General features: G+C 40.8%; 3 protein-coding genes across 4 annotated transcripts; 1 reads left to right on the forward strand and 2 right to left on the reverse strand.

The window, feature by feature from the left end:
* Positions 1–619: 619 nt before the first annotated feature.
* On the reverse strand, positions 620–4,122 carry arl3l1 (ADP ribosylation factor like GTPase 3, like 1). The gene is made up of 6 exons (XM_070836935.1): positions 4,105–4,122; positions 2,972–3,115; positions 1,657–1,773; positions 1,091–1,141; positions 771–956; positions 620–673 (listed from the first exon to the last, which is right to left on the reverse strand). The coding sequence occupies exons 1-6, from the start codon at positions 4,120–4,122 to the stop codon at positions 626–628; spliced, it is 564 nt and encodes a 187-aa protein (XP_070693036.1). The 3' UTR covers positions 620–625.
* Positions 4,123–5,090: 968 nt separating this feature from the next.
* Positions 5,091–8,194, reverse strand: LOC139207499 (uncharacterized). 2 transcript variants are annotated; one of them, XM_070837234.1, is made up of 8 exons: positions 8,126–8,194; positions 7,844–7,898; positions 7,547–7,615; positions 7,339–7,383; positions 7,075–7,107; positions 6,701–6,958; positions 6,396–6,494; positions 5,091–5,270 (listed from the first exon to the last, which is right to left on the reverse strand). In XM_070837234.1, exons 2-8 carry the CDS (start codon positions 7,893–7,895, stop codon positions 5,191–5,193), a joined length of 636 nt encoding a protein of 211 aa, XP_070693335.1. In that variant the 5' UTR covers positions 7,896–7,898; positions 8,126–8,194; the 3' UTR covers positions 5,091–5,190. The 2 variants fall into 2 exon arrangements, with proteins under 2 accessions (XP_070693335.1, XP_070693334.1); XM_070837233.1 differs by having other exon boundaries at positions 6,396–6,497.
* Positions 8,195–10,973: 2,779 nt separating this feature from the next.
* LOC139207435 (regulator of G-protein signaling 14-like) lies at positions 10,974–21,193 on the forward strand. Its single transcript, XM_070837154.1, has 15 exons — positions 10,974–11,076; positions 13,702–13,723; positions 13,898–14,049; positions 14,181–14,273; positions 15,098–15,241; positions 15,341–15,514; positions 15,636–15,714; positions 15,840–15,940; positions 16,150–16,368; positions 16,623–16,699; positions 17,067–17,193; positions 17,878–17,959; positions 18,761–18,804; positions 19,315–19,402; positions 20,126–21,193. Exons 1-15 carry the CDS (start codon positions 11,032–11,034, stop codon positions 20,410–20,412), a joined length of 1,734 nt encoding a protein of 577 aa, XP_070693255.1. The 5' UTR covers positions 10,974–11,031; the 3' UTR covers positions 20,413–21,193.
* The last annotated feature ends 757 nt before the right edge of the window (positions 21,194–21,950 follow it).

The following is a 21,950-nucleotide window of genomic DNA, read 5'->3' on the forward strand; positions in this document are numbered from 1 at the left end:
CTGAGCAGGAGTGGATCAGTTTGTTTTTGCTCTTTTCACTCACGGAAGCGTTTTGGCATTTAGAGTTACGTTCACAATCAGTTTTAATAACTGACCATTAATATCTTATTGTTTGTGCATTTTTTAAGGTATTTTTGGAGCATTTTATCACTGATGGATACATAAGATTTGAAAAAAACAAAGCAAAAGAACAGTAATGGCTAAATATTTTATTGTCAAAAATCTTAAAACACATACTTTACACTCACACTGAACTCATGTCTATGTAACTGACATTAACCCAACTGTTCTACATGGCTACACACTCTTCTCAGTGTTTAAGAAAGCACACAAATTCACCAGACACGAATCACTGGGATAAGGAGAACACAGACATACATTTTTAAGACCGAACAAATATGCCTAATTCATTTATTGTAGCTAAAATCTTTGTTTAAATTTGTTACATTTGCAAAATACTCACAATGACACAATTTGTAAAATCAGAGTTAGGATTCAAATCTGTGAGGGGGACAGGATGTGTCATAGATGAGGTGTGTTGATATTTGATATATTAAAGTGAAATATTTTTTAATCCCTTGTGTGATGCTGTTTGACTCTGGTCAGTGTTCTTTGGGACGCTGGTTCACTTCTTCTTATTAACAATGTTGTTGCAAATCCAGTTCATGCCATCCTGTTAGGGGAATGAAAATAAAGGGAGCACTTTTATATGGATAGTCATGGTCCACGTGGAGAGAAATTGATAAATCAAAGTTAGGACTAAATCTGACCTGAACTCCCTCCCCAGACACAGCCGAGCAGGCCTGAATCTGCCACTCACGGTCACGGTACGTGTGCAGGTTGAGTCCCTCAGCGATCTCACTGGCCGGTGACGCTGTGGCCAGATCCTGCTTATTGGCAAAGATGAGCACTGGAACACCCTTTAGGTTCTCCTCGTCGACCAGCTCAGACAGCTCCTGCACATGTGCACACATACAATTTTTGTTACTAACTTTTAAAAAAAACAGAACGGGCTCTTTTATGCATGTTAATATGATTAACTGTTCAGTATGTGCATGCTGAAATGATAACAAGTGTGCATCAGGCTCACCAGTCCCGTCTCCTCAAACCGCTTCTTGTCTGCACTGTCAATAACATAAATCTGAAAGAACAAATGTGTAAGAATAAAAGTAAACACAGAAAATTCATGGGTGACAAGTTGTTTTTTGGCTTCAACATTTTGCTATCTCCATGCAAACTCCTGAAAGTGTCAGTGACTCTTTTAGTGTGCAGCTGCTCCGGCACAGCAGCCAAACAATTAGCCTTAATTGAGAACACAAAATACAGTTGTCAACCTTTCAAAAATGTTCCACAACATTAGAGTTTTACTAACAACCTCCTTCATCAAGACACAAGTATACTGCTATATTTGTGCATTTATACTGTCCTCAGTATAACATTATGTATCAACTCTTTGTGATGTGACTAAATGGCAATTTATTATACTTTAATGCTATGGATTTTTAAAGATGCACATGTTTTTGTGGTGTATTCTCAGTGATGCCCTGTGAGGACCACAGGATGACTAGCAACCACTTTGTAGAAGCTAATGGGGACCCTAATAGCGAACAAAGCAAATGTCTCTGGAAATGATTTGAATTAAGATTAGTCACTCACCAACAGGTCTGTGTTTTCCAGGTACTTTTTCCAGAATGGCCTAATCTTCCTCTGTCCTCCAATGTCCCAAACATTGAGTTTCATGCCATGAGAGGCAACACTCTTTATGTTGAAGCCCTGGAGTGAAACACAAAGCTGCAGTCACCGTACTGCACATCCCTGTCTTTAATCTAACACAGCTCCAGTTCGCAGCACCTGGACAGCCTTGCAAATGGTTACGAAGCAATTCAATAAGCTGCAGTTTATGAGAGCACGGGTGTGTGTATTAAATATTGAATGAATCAATGTTTGGTGACTGTATTGTAATTGTAGCAGGAGTGCAACTTGTGCTTTCAGTATTTATGTGGCAGCCGCTTTTCATAACGCAGCTCCTTTCTCGGCAAGGTTGTATAACAACTTTATCCTGAGGGCCAGCAGAGGAGCAAATCTGAGGATAAGACTGGAAGGATCAAGTGCAGTGTATGTGTTTATGTGTCAAGTCTGATTTAGCTTTGCAGTGACTATTGCTGTGGCATACTGTATTGTATCCTCAGCCTGGTGTCTGATGAGCCACTGCACTCGTCCAGGACATGGCAGTACATCTGCTCTATGTCTTGTTTTGTGAGAGAAATGCCAGAGTATTAGATAATCATATCACAGGCTAGATAATCACATTAAAAGAGTTAGATAAAAAAAAAAAAGAGCTCACTGCAGCGTAAGGATCTTCTCAGAAACTGTGCTGAGCATGCAAATCAGAAGGGTCACATACGGCCACAGTTTAACCTCCTGCTGAAGGTTATTTACCATGAAATACAACAGGATGATCCGCCATCCTTGAATCATTATTTTACTGATTAGTGGTTAAAGCATGTGTACTGTAAGACCAATCATTTAATTTCCCAGAGCGTCAGAAAGCAAAGGTCATCTGAATCCCATTACCATGAGCGAGAGCGTGCACTGGTCCAGCTGGTCTCACAAGATTAGAAACAATCCTCCTGCTCCTTATAAAGCTGGGTTACAGCGCCATGAAAATACACAATATCTTCATTCACACAAGAGGAAGTCATCATTGTAAAGTGGCACCTGTTTTTGCAAGAGGACTCAGTGACAGAAGACAAATTGCGTTGATCTTCAAAGAGCGATAACTTGTTGGTTAACAAGAAATTGATGGTATATTTCTGACAGATGTGTCCTGTTTATGTAGGATACAGAAACATCATCTGCAAGCATAACTGTCAGTGTTGTGGCATTTCTTTTTTATTATGCTGTACAGTCAGTGACGTCCCTTTAGGTCATGATGTGTGTGTGTGTATTTTAACATACAGCGTCCTCTCACCTGTGTTGGTGTGATGGTGTTCACATCCTCAGAGGCGAGGCTCTTCAGCAGAGTGGTCTTGCCGGCGTTGTCCAACCCCAGAAGCACTATCCTGACCTCCTGCTCTGTGGATCCCTTCAGTTTCTCAATGACAGAGAGTAAGCCCTGCATTTAAGGGGGAGGGAGGGGTATGGTGTGGGGTGTGGGAGATTAGAGCACACCATAAACTTGCAAGAAACTAAAGCCAGACCATATTTGTAAAATATACTTGTCATCTCTAGAAGTCAACCTGTATCATGACAGGCAATTTGTCATTGGGTATTTCGATTTTGTAATGTTTTGGCTTAGAAAACAAAAGCATATGAAGGGCTCAGCTATCTATTACATTATATTCCAGGAAAACCAGATCTTTACTCTGAGGAAAGATATTTCCTTTCCTCTGGGTTTTTTTTTTTTTTTTTAATGTATTCCAAGATAACATTCAGACTTAAATAAAAAGATAAACACAATTTTCAGACATACACTTGAATTCTAATGAAACTCCCACTGACCTCTTTCTGATTTGATGTGAGAGCACCCTTTACATACAGCACTATTGAGAACCCATGCATCCCCATTGTCTTCTACCCACCCACCAATCTCCAGCCCTCCTTCCCTGGAGCTGCCGTATATAGCTCCCACCCCATTCTGCAAGAATTAATCTGTTGCTTCATTTAGAAAAGCACTGGTGTTGATTTGAGCTCCATTCATATAATGCTGCACTGTTTAATGTGATTAGTGTGCAGCGAGGCTGCACAACCGCAGAGGGCCACGCTAAAAAAAAACCAGGCCCTGTAGCTTTAAATATTTGATCCGAGGTGATAGGTAGAACAGTATGTGTATGTTTAACTGTGAATTAAAGGCCATTAGAGGTTTTAATTAGACGTATAAGCATAATATAAAGACTATTTGATGGGCAAAGCAATTTAGATAATCCAACTTTCACAGTCTAAAGCTGCAAATAAACAGAAATACAGCAAACACATATTGGTGTGTAGTTTTGTCACAATAACCTGTAAATAGTTATAATTATCATCCAATGCTTTGTATCAAACAAATACTGAAGGTTCACATTTGGTTTTTTAAGTCCTGTTCCTCCAGATCAGGCCACTTACCTTTTGAGCTTCTCCCATGGTGGCGTGTGTCCTGTGGCTTGGCTGGAGGGCTGCAGCTACATTCTCCAGTGAAGCTCACACAGGTGTATTAGCTATCCAGGTCACCCAGGTTAGCTATCTAGAAAAGGGAGCAGGCGGCTCTGTCTTTTCCCTATTCCTCCTCCGCTAACTTGGGTGGGTTAAGTGCTATCTATGTATGTGATAGTAATGTCCACCTGGGCGTCAATTGCTCCTCACTGTTGCCGTGGAGTTAGCCAGCAGAAAGAGGGGGAGGGTGGATGGGACTGGGATTAGGAGGCCAGAATTAGCCCTGGTCGTCCATGCAAAGGCCAGCCCATCCACCCTCCCCCTTCTTCTGCTCAACCCTCCATCTCCTCTTTGCAGTGGCTTTACCTGGATTATCCCTTAGCCACCTGCTATAGGAGGAAACTGAATAAACAGTTCTTCCTGAGACTCTCACACACACGGATGATATGAGGAGAAAAGCAGAAAAAGTTCAGACATGCTGCCATATGATTGAAGGAAAGAAATGCTGTCAATGCAGAGAAACACAAAGGACGGCATGAGGACTGACAGTGTGCATAGGGCTTAAACACAGAAACTTCAAAGGATTATATCATGTCGTTGAACCAGGGAACTTATCATTACAGTGTTCATAAGTCAATTTGCAAATCCCACATCCACCCCTCTCTTGAAGAGGAGTGGATAGCATTATCATTCCATATATCCATCACAACCGCTATAAAGCTGCTCTTTGTGGGTCGCCTGTAGTGTGCGTTCCTGTGAGTAGAGCATTCAGCGGGATTAGTTTGAGCACGCCTGTCCTGTGTCTGGATTAAAACATTTCTAGGCTCTTTTCCTTAGCAGAACAGGCTTTCTGCTCAGTGGGCGTGGTTAACACGAAGGCTGTGTTGAACAATGGATCCACACCAGTCTGGAAACACTTACACAGAAGCTTGCAACCTCACCTGATCACACACACTCAGTCCTCAAAAAAAGAGGTTTTATTTTTACATCAAATACAACAATAGCAAATAATGAAACAATATCCATCTTCATTTTTTTTTCAGTGTGATAGACTGGTTCCTATGAGTGTGTGAATGGAGATGGGACACCACTCTGTGCCGCCTGTGCCCTCTGCTGTTTCATCCTCTCTTTGAGTTTAGCTGCAGAGAGAGAGAGAGAGAGAGAGATAGCTGTATGGTAGTAAAGTATGGAGTCCACTCAGACATCAACAATGGACAAGCATCCAACAAAATGCACGTAGAGCAGAATGAGGCAGATCCCCACTGATCACTAACATTCAAAAGGGAGCACTTAAATTCTTTGATCACCTTAAATCCACCCCTGAGACACCCTCCATCCCAAAGCCCTCCAAAACCAAGGATGAGCCCAGAAAACAGTCCCCTATATCTGCTGGTGGTGAGAAAACGCCCCCCTCACACACACTGTGACCAGTGTCACAACAACACTGCTTTCCAAACTCCAATCAGAGCAAACCTAATTAGACCGCAGTGTAAGGACACCTATTTGGAACAAGCTAAAAGCCACAGTGGACAAGTTGCTGTTAGATGAGAAGATCAATACCACTCCACTGTCTGTATGAGTTAGCAGCCATTAGCTTAGCTTAGCATACGGTGGGAAACAGCTAGACTGGTTCTGTCCAAAGGTAACAATTTTGACCTACCAGCACCTTTAAAACTATTTTATCAACATGTTAGTCTAATCTGTTCAATAACCGACAATTAAACCCAAATATTGACTGTTTTGGGGGGAATGTGCGAGATTCTACCTGTTAACAGCTTCTGGCAAAGAAAGAAATAGCACAAAGCCTCCTGAAATATGCAACTTTTCAGTTTTTATGTGTCTTAAATAAACCAGATACAACATCTTAATGACTGAACTTTAGGAGTTCTGGTGGGTGGATTTTACTGGTTTTGTTTCCAGTCTATGTGCCAAACTAAGCTCAGCTAAGCTAAGCTGAGCTGAATAGCTGCTGACTGAAGACTTATTTTATATCTCATGGATAGATGTAAGAGTGGTATTGATCTTCCCATGTAACTTTTTGGCAGACAGTCAAATAAGTGTATTATTAAAAATGTTGAACTACTTAAGCTTTGAGCATTTGAAATATACTATTTGTACAAATGTGCAGTTACATAGACCCACAGTACACCTATCATCATCGTTTGTATTCAAGGAGAGGAGAGGTGCTTTCATTTCTTTCAGTCTTTCATCTTTTAGGCCCCTGTGCTGTCTAGAACCACAGGTAACCTGAACTGAGCTCTTACCGTTGTCTCTTTTGAGCTTGAACTTCATGGCCAGCCCCATAACCACAATCAGGGCCAAAGCGGAAACGCCACAGATCACCAGGATCACCACATTGTTGCCTGCTTGAGGTCACAGTTACAAATCAGAAAGATAGACAGACAGCGAAGAGACATGCTATCCAGGATCAGATGTGCACTTTTCATTATTTAAATTTTGAATTCAGAAACTGTAAAATTCACTATTTCAAAACTTATGAGTTAAAATGCATCTACATTACAAAAGTAATCTGTGGCTGTGTGAAATAAGCAGGGAGAGGTCTACTTACCATTTACAGTGACATTGTGTGGCGGCGACTCATAAAGGCCACATGTGCTATTCACAAAGCAGCTGTACCGGTCTGAATTATGTGAAAGCGCTTTTTTGAAAACAAGCTGGCTTTTATTTTGGCCCTCATGTATTTCCACCCCATCCCTCTTCCACCCAAATGTCAGATCCAAAGGGGGAAGATTATAGTCACATGTTAGAGTGAAGGCCTCACCCTCCTCTACAGCAGATCCAGTGCCGTTGACAGAAACCTGGAAGTCTGATGGGCAGAGTGGATATTTAAGGGGAGGGAAGCAGCAGGGGCAGTGTTAGGTAATCAGATAGTTGTCACTTTCTGTGCTTCAGTGCACTGCCACAAATATTGTTACAGCTTACCTTTTTTGCAGTTTGATAGACTGTCTGGAGGTACTAGAGAGAAAAGTAAACACGGAAAGAAGTTGGCATTTCATTTACGGCAGAGCACACATGACACATCCCAGACATTTATAAGGTTGTATAAGGTTCTTCTGAGAATACATTTGCACCCACTGTAACTTGTTCTACTCAGTTAAACCCACATCCCACCGTTTGTCATGTACCATAATTAAAGACACAGGAGTTTTCTTCAAGGAAACAAATGAAAAGAACAATTATACTTACCATTGACGCACTGCGCTGAACTGTTTGAGCAGAATGAACAAGAGACTAAAGAAAAAACAGAGATGGATGGGATAGCATTCAGAACATTTTTCCTGTGCATCTCACTGCGCAATTATACATTTTCAATTTATAACATTTTCAGATGCTTTAAATACAGAGAAAGGTTATGGTTGATTTCATGTTCTCTTTTTTCTCTTTTCTTTTTTACCTGCTGAAGTTTCTCCCCTAATGTCACATATCAGACATTGGACAGGAACACAGCCAGAGCCAACGCCAGCTAAGATGAAGAATAAAAGAAATATAATTAAAAAAATAAATAAATGAATGAAAATAAAAAAAATACACACACACACACACACATATATATATATATATATATATATATATATATATATATATACATATATATATACACAAACACACACAAATGCATAGCATATAACTTATATAGCATATATAGTCATGGAGAATATGAAAAGAATATATAAATCAATAAGTTCACTACCTTTGACAAGATGACCAAGCAAAAGATACAGACATATCTCTTTCGTGAACATTCTCTGTTGGAAAAGACTCATATCATTAAATTGCTGTAGCTTTCGAACAAGTTAAACAGCAGAATAAAATCAACGCTCTAATCAACACACTATACTCTAAGAACAAAACTTACATTTAAACAAATTGGTGCAGAAAATGCCATAGCAGTGACACATCTTTTACATAAGGTATTAAATGCCATTATAAAGCTAAAAAAATAACATCATAATGAAATGTTTTTTATTTTTACCTGTGGGGTGTTGTCTCCTGTCCAATGTTCACCTGCTCTGCTTTGCCTAAACTAAAGGTCTTTGCATTGGAAAAGGCACAGCAGAACTGACTATAAACACTGATACCAATGCAAATAAAGTCATTCCCGGAACTTTATAGCACAAACAATGCTGCTGTTTGTATGTGTTGGAGGTGAGTATGATAGCAACAAAGACAGTTGGGCTGCTGCTGATTTTTTTGTAAAATTTAGGTCGAAACTATGGGATGCTTACATTTGTTACACACACATATAGAAAGACCGACACAAGAGAGACTGACACAGGAATATGAAGGCAGAGACAGAGATACAGAGATATACTGATGTTCAGCCTGTTATCAGCAAAACTGTGGTTTACTTATGCAAACTACCCACAGCACTCAGTAAATAATATGACACAAACAGCGACTACTTTGCTCAGAGTTTTGGGGATCATAGCTAAATAGACTGAATTTGAAGAATTGAGGCTTGGAAATACGACATCATGTCTTTACTGAAATCATCCATGGCCTTCAGACACAGTATTTCTTCGTGCAGTGGCCAGTAGAGAGCGCTGCTGATCACCCATCTTTTTTCATTCGGGGTCATGGGGTGCTGTCTGTCAGTCTATGCCAGCCAGAGGTAAAAGTAGCAACACCACAGTGTAGAAATAGTCTGTTTCAAGTAAATGCAATGCATGTTGATGACATTTTGTTGTAATAATCTGAGTCTTTACAGTAACTTGTAGTGAAATTAATCAAATAAATGCAGGGGAGTAAAAGTACATTTCCATCTGAATTGTAGTGAAGAGGAAGTATAAAATATTCTGAAGTAAAGTACCAGTACCTCCAAATTAAACTCAAGTATGATACTTGAGTAAAAGTACATTGGACTGACTGTCCAAACGCTATTACACTCCAAAACCTGACAATCAAAAGGCAATTTAGAGTTTAATTTAATGAAACCTGCCCGTGTTTGGACTGTGGGAGAATTCACACAGGCACAAGGTGATCATGCAAACTCCACACGGAAATAACCAAAACTGGTTTGTGCATTCAAACGACCTCCTAGCCACTTTGTCAAAGATAAAATACTGTAATGAGTATGTTTTAATCATTAAATTAATCAAATATCAAACAAACAACAAATATCAATCTGGACTTTGTGCTCAGCAGTGAGGCAGCTCTAGTAAAAGTATTGAATAACCTGAGAAAGAAAGTGTTACTTGTTTCTATTTCAGTGCTACAGTAGCATCCAATATACATCTTTTCAGCTTATAGCCATGAGATCAAACCTGTTTTTACACATTAGTCAGTCCATCCATTGGTAGATCCTGATCCTATATATGCTCCACCCATTGATCCCCTAATGCTTCACTTAGTGCCTGGTCAACATTTCTACTTTTCAAATGCTCAGTGTATGACAGGATAGCTTGATCTCTAAAACTAATGACCGAGACTCTGCAGCCTCAGCTCTGCTTGGATGCTAACATTAAAATTAGCATGCTGACATGCTAAATGTTAGCCTGTTAGCTTGTTGGCCAGCAATTAGCCACAATGCCAAACAGCAGCAGGACAGAGAGCTGATAATGTTTTACTCAGCTTGGTAACAGCAGGATATTTCTTCTGTCAACAGTTTCCCTTCAGGTTTTCGTGCATGCTACAGTTTTGTTCTACTGTTCCCCGTTGGTCCTACTATGTTTGCAGGGACTATATTTTGAAAATGATGAACTGTGTTGCCTTTATGAATAGCTGTACATGCACCGCACTTCTCAGTAGCCTCTTCACAAAACCGTACAGCACATGTCAGCTAATTACTAATGTTTTAAACAATGTGAAAGGACATAAAGGTGTGCTGTTAATTAAAATGCCCTGTTTCACCTGCGTCCTCGGCTTGTGCGCATGTCAGACACAAGCTGTCAATTAACTCGGACCTGTACAGCCAACTTTTCTCTCTCTCCTCTTGACTCCTGGTGTGTTTGTGTCCCTGAAGATGGTCGCTTTCAGGGCGCTTTATCACAGGTTTTCCCGCCTCGTAAAAGTTGCTGACCAAAAGCAATTTGTGAAATATGACAGACGGTGCGTCACAGCCACCGGCATCATGGCGGACCATAAGGTAGGACAGTCATTTCGCACATCAGATAAATGGACCGTGAAGGCTCGTACTCACTGCAACATTAGTTTAAGTGCCATAATCTCCACATTAATAATCATATAGTGGTGGTCCTGCTGTTCTGTGTACCAAAACTTTGCTTTTTAACTTTTCAGGAGTGTGAAGCTAGATGTTGAATTTCCTTCTAAAAGTCCCTTTTAAAATGGGAACTTGAAGAAGTAGAAGTTACTCCTACATCTTGTAGAGGTTCACGAGTTTGACTTCAGCCTGGTTTAAATAAAACTACTGTATGGCAGGAATAACCAGCTCAACATAAGTGATTATCAGGAGGTGTTTTCTACTTTCGATGCCTGGATCTCAGTGTCTTCCATGTAAAGGGAACCTTCAGTATGACTAAAGAGCAGAAGAAAAGGGACACTCCTCAGGTGCTGCACTGTAGCTGCAGAATTGCTGCCTAGATTGTAAATAATGGTTGTGAGCTGGAAGTAAACTCACACAGTGACTGCACATCAAAAGCAGAGTGAGTGTGTACGTCTTGTCTGTGTTCCCACATCATGGTGTTTCTCAAGACGCAGGCTGAGAACAGTTTGATCATAGTAACCCATACTTCCTCTTTTGTGGCTTGTTGCTATGGCAAGACTTCCTTTCCAGGCAGGAAGTGACAGGAAGACCCAAGTGATGTTTTTTTTTTGTGTGTGTGTGTGTGCATCATGTTTGGGTGGAGCACTTTACTGTGTACCCAGACAGTGTGCACATCGTATTGAGACTTCAGCTTATGGTCTGGTGTCTGGGCCACCATGGCGAAGAACTGCAATGCTCTAGGGGTTCCTGTTGGCCACATGGTGAGTTGGCAACAATGTGGTTGGTTTGGTTCTACAGCTATTCTCTGGATACAGGGGCTTGTTAATGCATCTATCATGTACAAAGAGGGAAAGACCGTGAGCTTACTGCTTGTGCTCATACTATTGAGCTGACATCCAGGTCAGAGTATCAGGAGTACGGTACAGCAGTTTCTTTTGTTGGCTTGTATTGTTTGTCCCAACTTCTCAGCAGTGCCAGAACCACTCAGACTGTGTGCCCACTATTGGTTGCTACTTAAAACAGACCAGGCCTGCTTGAGTCAGAAGCGGAAACCAAGCCATGCCTGTTTACCAATCTGTCATGTGTAGGCTGTGTTGGCTTTGGCCTACTCTGTGTAAGACCATTATGCTACTTGATTTGGTTCAGTTCTGCAAAAGGTGTGAAAGTGTGTATAAAAATGTATTTCACAGGGGCAAAGAAGACCTGGATGATGCTTGGTGCTTTGCATTTTGCGTGACTGAAAATGTTCCTATACTCGGTGCAACATCAGGCTCCTGCGTCACATTAAAGTATGCTTGCAAATCTTGTCTCTCTTTGGAAGGATTTGTTGAGAATCTTAATCCTTAGATAACGCTCTCTGCTTCTGTATACGAAAATGAAAGGTGCACAAACAAGACAATGATGAGTCATTTGCTTTCATTTCAATGTGTGGAAAACGATGTGTGTTGGCCTCTCCTGGCAAGCATATTTGTAGGCACTGACATGTTGTTTTTGCAGCCAGAGTTTCAGCAGTAGAGCAAAAACGGCCAAGAGGTGGAGTCACAGTAGAGTTCACACCTGCAGAACCACAAGTCCATATCAGCCTTATATGGATAAAGTTTATCAGTTGCCAAGAGCTGAATTACAGAGACACTTTCTCTTTGCATGCACTAAAATTCACACGCAGTGTATCTTCTCACTGGCAATTTGTTATGGAAAAGGTATTGTGGATATGTTCCTCTTGTGTTTTAAGTTTTTGACCGTCTACTTCTACATGGGAGACGAATAATACTAACTTATCCAGTTCTTTCTCCCAGAACGTCTGTCAACTTCCTAAACCTGAACCAGTTTTAACACCATGGGTTTTCACATCACATCAGTGGATGCTGAGAAGAAAAAATTTTCACTCACATTATGATGTGTACATTTCCGTGGGTGTCCAGTTGGCTCAGTCACTTTTGATGCCATGTGGGTTACTCCAGAAATGAGGTGAAGTTAAACTGGACCATCTGTGACCATCTTGACCTTTTTGTTAATCTAAAAAGTTGGTTCATATTTCAAGACATTTCACAAAACCATCAGGAAAATTTGAAGTGTGTTTTCTCCAATGAAGAAAACTGCATGTACATTAATGATAAAGTTGTGGTGTTAAGACCATATCTCATCATTTCACAATAACAGACGAAGTTCTCAGGTCTCGTGCCTGGTTTCAGGCATGGAGCAGTTTTAACTCTTACCATATTTAACTCAATGCATTGTATACATTTCCTCTAGGACAACTTTTCAGGCTCACAAGTATTTCTTGCTTTCAATCCCTGCAATGAGGAAGATGCCAAATACGAAGCATGAACAAAGAAAATAAAAGCAAAAAGTTAGCTTACAGGTATGTGATTAAACAACTTGTGAACAGAACATAAAAATATTTCTGTATAAGCACTTAGATGATGCCACTTTAGGGAGGCAAACTATACCCATTCGGTGTGAATGCTACTTTTTTCATTTTTATACTCTGGTCAGGCTTCCATTCACAGGAGAAACCTACACAGACAAATACACTCGCATAAACATCACACAGACAGTCCTGTGGATTAAAACATGGGCCCGTTGTGCAACAAGCCATGCCGGAATAATATTTCAGTATTACTGGGTTCTTGAGCGGGAGCTTCTCTGTGAATGCCACTTTTGAAACTCAACATCCAGGATTTCCCTCAATTTCAGTCAAAACAGGTTCAGTCACTCTGCTCATCCTCTTTTTGAAAGATCAGTATCTTGATAGCTGAGTAACATGGCTGTCGGCACAGGTTTGTGTGCAGGGAGTTTGCAGAATTTATTGGCAGCATTTATAACTGTGAAAGTCCTTGAAGTGAAACAGAACGTTAACAAGATGTGAATTTTGTGAGCTCTGAAAGCTGAATGAGAGCCATTGTCATCAGTGTCACAACCACTTCCTGTGAAAACAGCCCTGACTGATTGCACTACATTGTTACACACAGGAGAGAAAAAAAATAATGCAAAACACATGCAGCTGGTGTTCACATTTCACTTCCCAAATGCCTGGTTGCCTCTGAATATATGTGTCTAACTTCTGTATGAGTACACTGTGCTGCGTACATTGTAAAGCTGTTACTGTAATATTGAGATGTACTGAAAATCCCACATTTGTCATCATACTGAAGTTTTGTTCTGTGGACTTTTGATTACCACTGACAGTAGGCAGCCTATTAATTTCAATACAGATCCTCTTTGTTCTCAAGTCAAGTGGCTGAACTACTAAACTATCCTCCTACTATAGAAACTATCAACTAATGTCACACTAGTCCACGAGAGGATCAGTGAGGTGTAGCCCATCTTGTCAGATGTTTAAGAGTTATTGCTTAACACTCTTTGTCTTCTCTCTCTGTTTACAGAGCCAGGCAGTGTCAGATGGAGGTAGGCATGAACAAGCATCATGCTTTGCATGATGACAGCATCCTATTCACATCACATTTCTACGAACTGAAACATGTCTGTGCACGACAGAAGAAAATATGTGATTCAGTCTCATTCTTGGTCCTGCTTTTCTGTGCTGATAAAGGGGTGTGTTTGTGTCTGGATGTGTTGTAGAATTGAACATGTCTACAAGGGGCTGTGGAGGCAGCAGCTCCAGCCTTCCGGGGACACCAGGCGGAGAAGCGGGCACAGCCAACAGTGTGCTAAGCTGGGCCGTCTCATTTGAGAAGCTGTTGGAGGACCCCTATGGAGTGCACCAGTTTACGGTGAGAGACACACACACACACACACACACACAGTCAACAAGTTCAGGAGTAATTCAAGTCTGTGATGTTTTCTAACAACCTCAGGAAATGCGTCGCACGTGTTCATACAGTGTGTGTGTCTTTCTCCACAGGCCTTCCTGAGATCTGAGGTGAGTGCCGAGAACATTTTATTCTGGCAGGCTTGTGAAAAGTTCAGAAAGATCCCCGTCACCTCCTTGGACGAGGTATGAACACACCTCTTACCTCTTTACATGGTGAATTATCTTGCATGTCACTTGTGAGTCATTATGCTGTTGTGTGTCTTACCCTGCATAAGCTCCCTTTTATAAATGCTAATATATATGCTAGTATCCTGAAACTTTTTTTTATATTGAGAGACAACACTTTTTAAATGTTTACAACTTGGTTGCCATGTTGCTAAAATTGTGTCTCTGTAGCACTGTGCAGTTCCATCAATCAAATACTCTGTAGTAATGCTTTAATGAAGAATCCAGTAAAGATTTGATACATATATTCCTGACTTCAGTGATGGGTTAAGCTGTTTTTAGCCATCCGATTTATGTTTGCCTTATTTTATAAAATTTTTTTAAACTTTGCAAGCAGAAATATTGTTTGGTTAATTCAATTCTATTGGTAAAGAAACAGGAAGTGCAGAAATTGATTTGTGTTGTTGACTGTTCAAACATCAGCCGAGTTTCTGCAGTTGCTTAGCTCTCTGGGAAATGAATTGCCTTTTTAGTGAATTATTGATTGTGTGACTTGCAGTGTGGATGCTTAGAAAGGGTTGATTTGATTGTCAGCACACTTAACAAGGAGGGACACCAAGCCAGCGTATAGACATGCACACACACACACTGAGTGGCTTCTTCCATGGATACTGAACAGTACACTCTAAATACTTTGAAATCCAAAGGAAAATTGGTTCAGAGTGTAATTGGGGCTTGTATCTATTCTTGTTTAAAAAGCTGTCTCATCCGCTTAGGAAACAATAATTAGGACACAAAGTTTAGATAATGATTACCATCTAATGGAACTGTTTTGTTCCCAGCTGAAAGCAGCAGCTCGCTCCATCTACGGCACTTATCTGTCTGAGAGTGCTCCCTATTCAGTCAACATAGATGATACAGCCAAGACAGAGGAGAAGGACCTGGAACAGCCCACACCTGACATGTTTAACAAAGCTCAAGCACAGGTCTGTTTGGAGTCTGCACTCCCATTTTAGCTTCGTAGAGCAGTGCTACATCGTTGGTGCATTGGCTGACTGTGTTCCACCGTCTCTGCTTTGTGTTAGATATTTAAGCTGATGAAGATGGACAGCTACAGGCGCTTTGTGCGCTCTCCTCTCTATCAGAGCTGCACCTTGGCAAGCGTAGAAGGCAAACTTCTACCTCAGCTTTCTAAAGAGCCAGTCTGCATGGGATCTTGGGAGAACATGGCCACTAGAAGCCCCACATTGAGTGATAAGGTGAAGTGACAAGGAGGAAATGGACTGAGAGGCAGGAAAGAAAAGAAAAGAAAAAAAAAACATGTGAGTGATTGTTTTAATTTTGCTGTTATGGCATTTCTCTCATCGCTGTCTCAAACAGAACAAGGCGTCAGACTCCAACAGCTTGCCAGGTGGTAAGAGTGCTTCGGAAAAACATCAGAAAAGAGGATCCTGGGGAGGTAGTGCCTGTCAAATGGCAGATCCTGTGCGCTTTAAGTTATGCCTTGATGTACATTCTGTGACTTGATCTGACAATTTCTCCCTGGCTCTCTTCTTGGTCTTTTCTTCCCATTGGTTACAACAGATGTATCCAACATCCATGGCTCAGGTTCCCGGAAAGAGCCCCATATGGCGGTCAAGTCGAGCAGCAGTGTGGAGCTTGGCTCCCTCTACAGGCAGATAGAGGTCTGTGCACTTTTGATAATAGGTATTCGAGCTGGTTCTGGCTTATAGATGTTTAATGACTACAGAGGCACAATAATGATAAAATGTGCTCTTCAAGGTGCCAAATATCAGAGTTTTGAGAAAGTTCTGCAATGAAGTGACCAACTCCTCTTGTTTTGAAGTATATTTTTCACTCAAGTTCTTTCCTTTCTTTTCCATCTGTGATGTAGAATGGCAGATCTAGCCCCCGGTCTCCAGAGCAGTTTGGTGTAGGAGGGAGTCGATTAGGGGTGGAGGGGGGTTACTGCTGTGTCTACCTACCTGATGGAAGCGCCTCCCTGGCCCCCACACGTAATGGACAACCCATTAAAGACATGCTGGCTAGCCTGTGTGAGAAGAGGGGCTTCCCGCTGAAAGATGTCATCATCTACCTTCATGGCAAGGACAAGGTGAGCACAAAGATGCTCTGCGTATAGCACCAGTTGCAGCTTTAAATCAAAAGTGTCTACTATACCACACTGGAAAGTTGTTTTGCAACAGGCGGTATGACAAAGAGGACTACCCTCTTCCTGTTCTGACATCCTCTCAACGTCACTCCCTCTTTTTGCTTCTGAAGCTTATTTTAAAGTATCCCCAGCTAATATTGACACCTGAAAGTGACTTTAATTTCTGTCTGCCTGATACTCTGTTGCTCTCTCCACAGCAACCCTTATCGCTGGACCAGGACTGCTCAGTACTTAGAGATCAGCAGGTCTCTCTAGAGCTCAGGGTGACGTTTGCGTGAGTCAACTCTGTCACTTCCTTTTTTTTCTGACTTTATCACCCTAGCAGGCTTTCACACCTCCATCCCCACTACAGCATGCCACTTCTCACCATATTAGAGGGAAGTCCTTGTGTTAAAATCGCATAGAGATTGGCTCTCTATGCGCTACTCATTTCTATGGAATACATTAATCAAATGAGTCTCTATATGATCAAATTTGGATTTCCTGCTAAGATATCTTTGTGTGACAAATTTTTCTGTGACTACAGGCTTTGCATGATCAGATTTTAATGATGATCCCTATTGCTGTTCCCCTGCATTTGGCTCAGATGTACTATTTGTGCTCACTTTTTGAGGGAGGTTATTGAAATACATGTGTTTCAGGTTAGAGATTGCCTTCACTGGCAAGACTGTGGGGATCGTGGTGAAGTCCAGTAAGACGCTGCAGGACGCCCTCTCTCTTGTGCTGCAGAAGCACAATCTCAAGCTTCAAGAGACCGTGGTCACAATGGTGAGTGTCTGAATGTGTGAGTGAGATCATAATCTGTAGCTCCTCAGACAAAGTAAATGATTGATAATTTCTCTCTATGATGAAGAAATGGCTTAACTGATTACTCTGGTTTGGTTCCGCTGATTGATTGTGAGTTCATTTCTGAAACCTGTAAATTCTTATTAAAAAGGGAATGTCATGGAGACACAAAAACACACTTTACATAACTGTCTTAAATTCCCATTAATACCCCGTCTATACTTCACAGTTATACAGTCAAGCAGCAGACATATCAGACATTTTTAAATGTATTACTAGGCAGTGTTTGAGTCATTGCATGTTTACAAAATCTGTAATTTGAATGTGCTTGCTGAAAATTGAAAGTGTTAAACTATTTTGTTATAGGAATAAGCAATGAGGATTAGACTGCATTTATATAGCACCTCTAGTCCTCCAATCACTCAGTGGGCTTTACACTACATGTCAACGTTCACCCATTCTCTCTCTCTCTCACTCACACACACACACACTCATAGACGGATCCTGCCATGCAAGGAGCCAACAGCTCATCTGACAATGTGTTTTCTGTTATGCATCATTACCCTTTGGGGTCTTGGTGCTTCATCCCACAAAACTGCAACCGATTTTGTGTTGGCAATATGTCTGACCGGAGTTCTTCATATCCTATTTCCTTGTTCATTTTAGGTTGGAAGCAATGAGGCTGTGAACATGACCGGCACTGTGTTCAAACTGGCCAATAAGACGCTACGGCTTGACAAAACCAAAGGTTAATGTACTTGACCTTTTTAAAACCCACCGTTTTACTTTAATGAGAACCAGAGAGAATAATGTTGACATCATTTAATAAGAAACACTGCTCCCCGAAAAACACAAGCAGCCACAGGGTAAAAAGAAACCTACTTGGCCAATTAGTAAATGAAATGGCTTCAATCGAATCAGATAAAGGCACATTCTACACCTCCATCCACTGTTAGCTGTTGATCATGTGGTTGATACATTGGTAATGCTTGGTGTATTCCCCTCTGCTACCCTGTCTGTGCTTTCTTAATCATTTAATTGTTTCCCTAATGGGTCCCTAGAAAGTGTTTCTGTATTTCTTGGCTCTCACTCGCTCTTCACTGGCGGCAAAGATGAAGTCTTTTTTTTTTTTTTTGGTGTCACACCCTGCGTGTTCCTTTTTCTCCTACTCTGATTTCTTTGTGTGTCTCTCTCTGTGTCCTCATTGTTTTCTATGGTGTTGAAATGTCTGATTCCATTTGGTTTGTTGAGTGCGGTGTTCACTCGCCTCATTTCGCTACTGCTGAGAGACCAGAACCAACTTCACTTTAGATCAGTGCTCCCCACCTCCGCTCTACTCACTGCTTTCAGGAAGCGGGAATTAAGGTGGCTGTATCCCAGGAGGACCAGTTTTAATTCAGGCAAAAAATATTTTATCTGGCCGATGTCATTGTTTAACACAGTAGAGAGTTGTAGAGTCGTATCCTCACTAGTCTGCTCACTTACTGCTTTGTACTGGAAGTGGAAGCACTGTTGGAAACTCATTTGCATCTTTGTCTGGTTTGAGCAGGAAGAGACATTTCCAAAGCCAGTGCTACAGCAGCAGTCACACAGGTGAGGCAAATTAACAGACTGCTAAACATCAAACAGATCTCGTCCTAAAGATATGTTGGGTTGCTTGTGTACGATACTGCGAGTCCTAGAGTACATGCTGTGGTGTGTAATGAAATTATTGGCTAGTTTAAAAAGCAGTATGCCCTTGATAACTTAGAGAATGTTCTATCTAAATAGTTGTCATTTGAAGCCCAAGCCTTTTTTTAAATTTTTTTTTTATAGGAAGTAGTATAGGGAATATTTTTGCATCTATGAAATGCAACACGTTGCATTGTGGGATTGTTAGCAGAAAATTTTTACACTCAGAATTCAAATGTTTAAATAAATGAATATACTACACTTAGGATTAATCATATAGGGAACAGTTTTAGACACCACCAAAGTCCTTGTTAGAAAATATGAGCATTAATCTCTCCGATGGAAACTTTAATCCTTGTGTGATTTGTAATGTAATGTTAACTGGGATTTAAAACCTGTTTTGTACATTGATAATGCTGGAATCTATTTTAGTCCCAGGCAGGAGCAGCAAGTGCAGGAGGTCTGGAGACAGACGAAGCCAAGGCTCAGTCCAAGCCCAATAAGAACCGCGACATGGATGGTAGGACATCTCAGCAGAATCTTGGACGATATTTTCCACAAGATGATTTTTTTAAGAAATACAACATTTGACAGCCATCTGAGATTTTTACCTAGTGTTTATAGCAATAAACACATAAATTCAATATAGTTTATTGAATTCAAATTCAATATAGTTTATTGAATTTATGTACCTATAAAGAGTTTCTCCATTTGATTATCGAGAGTAATTTTTGAAAACAAAACAATTCTCAAGACACGGTCCAACACAATTTCACATTTCTCCACCAGAAGCTTTTCTGCAGCTTTCAATCATATCACACAATTCTTCTCAGCAGACAAAACTACAAAAAAGTACAATACCATGACTACAGGCAATTGTCCATCTGCTGAGGATGATTGTGTGACATGATCAAAAGCCACCAAATGGTCAAAGGGGTGAATAAAATTTTAATCTTAACTTTCCCAGCTGAGTGTACAGAATATATATTAAGTTATGGTACGCACTTATGCTGCAATATAACTCATTATATACCTTGATGTAACATTTTATCCATATAGCTCAACCCTAGTATCCTAGCTAGGACTGGTTTGAAGAATGTACTATACTAATATTTAATGACATAATCATTATTATATATTTTTGACACCATCAAGAATAAGTTGAGAGAGTAAGCGTCTCCTAATTATGCTCGACTGTAATCTGTAAATATCTTACTGTAGAACATGATGTTTTGTGTGTCAGGGTTTCTGGACATGCTGACGAGGGCGCAGTGCAGGGTTGATGACCAGCGAGGCCTTTTGACTAAAGAGCAGCTGCAGCTTCCTCTGTTCCTCCAGCTGTCCCCAGACCAGCAGCAGGATACAGAGCCAGACGAGCCCAGCACGACCAGCTCCTCCGCTGCAGACTTCAAAGAGAAAGAAGTCAAAGAAGACAAGACGTCATTAACTTCAAGTTCAGCCGGAGAAGCAGAGGCAACCTGTGACTCTACTCAATCTGAACCCAAAGACTTGAGGGAAACGGCAGTTTGAAAGACTTTTGTGTGTGTGGACCCACACACAAACAAAAACTACATCGCAACATCATGTTGCCAATCATGTCAAAAAACTTGCGTTTAGTGAAAAATGGTCAAGCACTTTTAAGAATTGTTTACAAATAAGCTCTGAGACAGCAGTGTGCTTCCATCTCTGCTGCATATAATCGGCTCCTTGGGGCAATAGGTAAAGAAGAAGAAAGTTCATGGCAAGCATTTATAGTGTCATTTCAAAACACTACACATCTTAAAGAAATGTTTGCTATGAATTGTTTAATTCAAAAATAGTCTGAAAAGAAGTTTTAGCTCAACATTTTACTCTGAAGCCAATGTGTTTGCTTTAGTGTTCCCTGATGCTGTACACTTTGCAGTTACATCTCTTAGCCCTGCTTTGAACTCTAAGCGAAAACATGTTTCTTCACAGGACTGTCTAGAAGGGTGGTTTGAAGTGTATTGCACAATTGTTTTTTTCTGTTCTGATTCTAAGATTATTGATCCTTTTTACTGAGATTTTAATATTTTAAATTACTAATTTAGATTTTGTGTGCTTACTTGCTATTCTCAAATGTGTGTTTGTGGTACTTAAATGCATTGTGTTTGCTTTGATGGCACTTTGAGAAGCCCTGGTCAAGTCCTGTTTTCCTGTCACCTCAAACTACATCACAGGGCCCAGATTATTAATTAGTAATGTGATATTACAGGGACTGAACTAGATGATCTGATTATCAAAAATATCCAACAGGGTGTATCCAAAGAATTAAAGTTTTATGTTGAAATGAGATCTTTTCTGTCGGTATTTGCTGTTGCCTAAAAGCTGAAGCTGGTCATCTTTTTCCCCCTCAGTGAGCAATTTCTTTTGGAAGAATCACTGAGGTCAGTTTGTGGCTTGACAAATGCTACGTGATTTGGTTTTATATGTAGTGCAGCCAGACCCACTGCCCCAATGGACTGGCTGTATGACTCATGCCACGCAAAACGGTCTAAACTGTGTCTGTGTGTGCCAATTGTAACCAGCCTTGATTATATTATCTTGTGTATCCTGCTAGTGAAACCTCCCTCTAAAGTGCCATCATGTAATGATGTCATTTTTGCACAGTGATGGTGGATCATTGCCGTGCTGCGATTGGCTCTTTATGAGGTACATGTAGCCAATGACTTGCTTTATCAGCCTACAGACTTGTTGCTGGAAGGTGTTTTCCAATCGAGGAGCCTGGGAGGATTATTATGGGGTGTATCTGGCTATTGTATGGGTTACAAAACAAATTAGATGAGTCATAGATTGATTCATCCACATGGAGGATGTCAGCAGCATGCATATTTCAGATTAGGTGACAGTGTGAGGTTTGGAACACATCTCATTCGATCACCATGCCTGTATCACCACCTTGTAGATGTAATTATCACTGAAGTAATTAACCTAAGACAATTAGAGCTGTGTAAGGAAGCATTAATGTGCAAAATAAGATACCTGTTTGTCACACCCACAGCCTCCGACTGCCAGGCTGGAGACATTAGCGTACAGAACCATGATTGGCA

This window comes from Pempheris klunzingeri, chromosome 9 (assembly GCF_042242105.1).
Source record: "Pempheris klunzingeri isolate RE-2024b chromosome 9, fPemKlu1.hap1, whole genome shotgun sequence".
Lineage (NCBI taxonomy): Eukaryota > Metazoa > Chordata > Actinopteri > Acropomatiformes > Pempheridae > Pempheris > Pempheris klunzingeri.

What these genes read in the sequence shown, in the direction of transcription:
- arl3l1 (XM_070836935.1), bottom strand. An exon ending in ACACCATCACACCAACACAG is followed by an intron (nt 1,774 to 2,971) that starts GTGAGAGGACGC and finishes GTTTCACTCCAG; the next exon opens with GGCTTCAACATAAAGAGTGT. An exon ending in TGTCTGGGGAGGGAGTTCAG is followed by an intron (nt 674 to 770) that starts GTCAGATTTAGT and finishes TTCCCCTAACAG; the next exon opens with GATGGCATGAACTGGATTTG.
- LOC139207499 (XM_070837233.1), bottom strand. Translation starts at nt 7,895, where the DNA reads ATGTTCACGAAAGAGATATGTCTGTATCTTTTGCTTGGTCATCTTGTC. An exon ending in TTCAGCGCAGTGCGTCAATG is followed by an intron (nt 7,108 to 7,338) that starts GTAAGTATAATT and finishes TTTTCTCTCTAG; the next exon opens with TACCTCCAGACAGTCTATCA. An exon ending in TCTATCAAACTGCAAAAAAG is followed by an intron (nt 6,959 to 7,074) that starts GTAAGCTGTAAC and finishes TCTGCCCATCAG; the next exon opens with ACTTCCAGGTTTCTGTCAAC.
- LOC139207435 (XM_070837154.1), top strand. Translation starts at nt 11,032, where the DNA reads ATGGCGAAGAACTGCAATGCTCTAGGGGTTCCTGTTGGCCACATG. An exon ending in GGGTTCCTGTTGGCCACATG is followed by an intron (nt 11,077 to 13,701) that starts GTGAGTTGGCAA and finishes CTCTGTTTACAG; the next exon opens with AGCCAGGCAGTGTCAGATGG. An exon ending in AAGAGACCGTGGTCACAATG is followed by an intron (nt 17,194 to 17,877) that starts GTGAGTGTCTGA and finishes TGTTCATTTTAG; the next exon opens with GTTGGAAGCAATGAGGCTGT.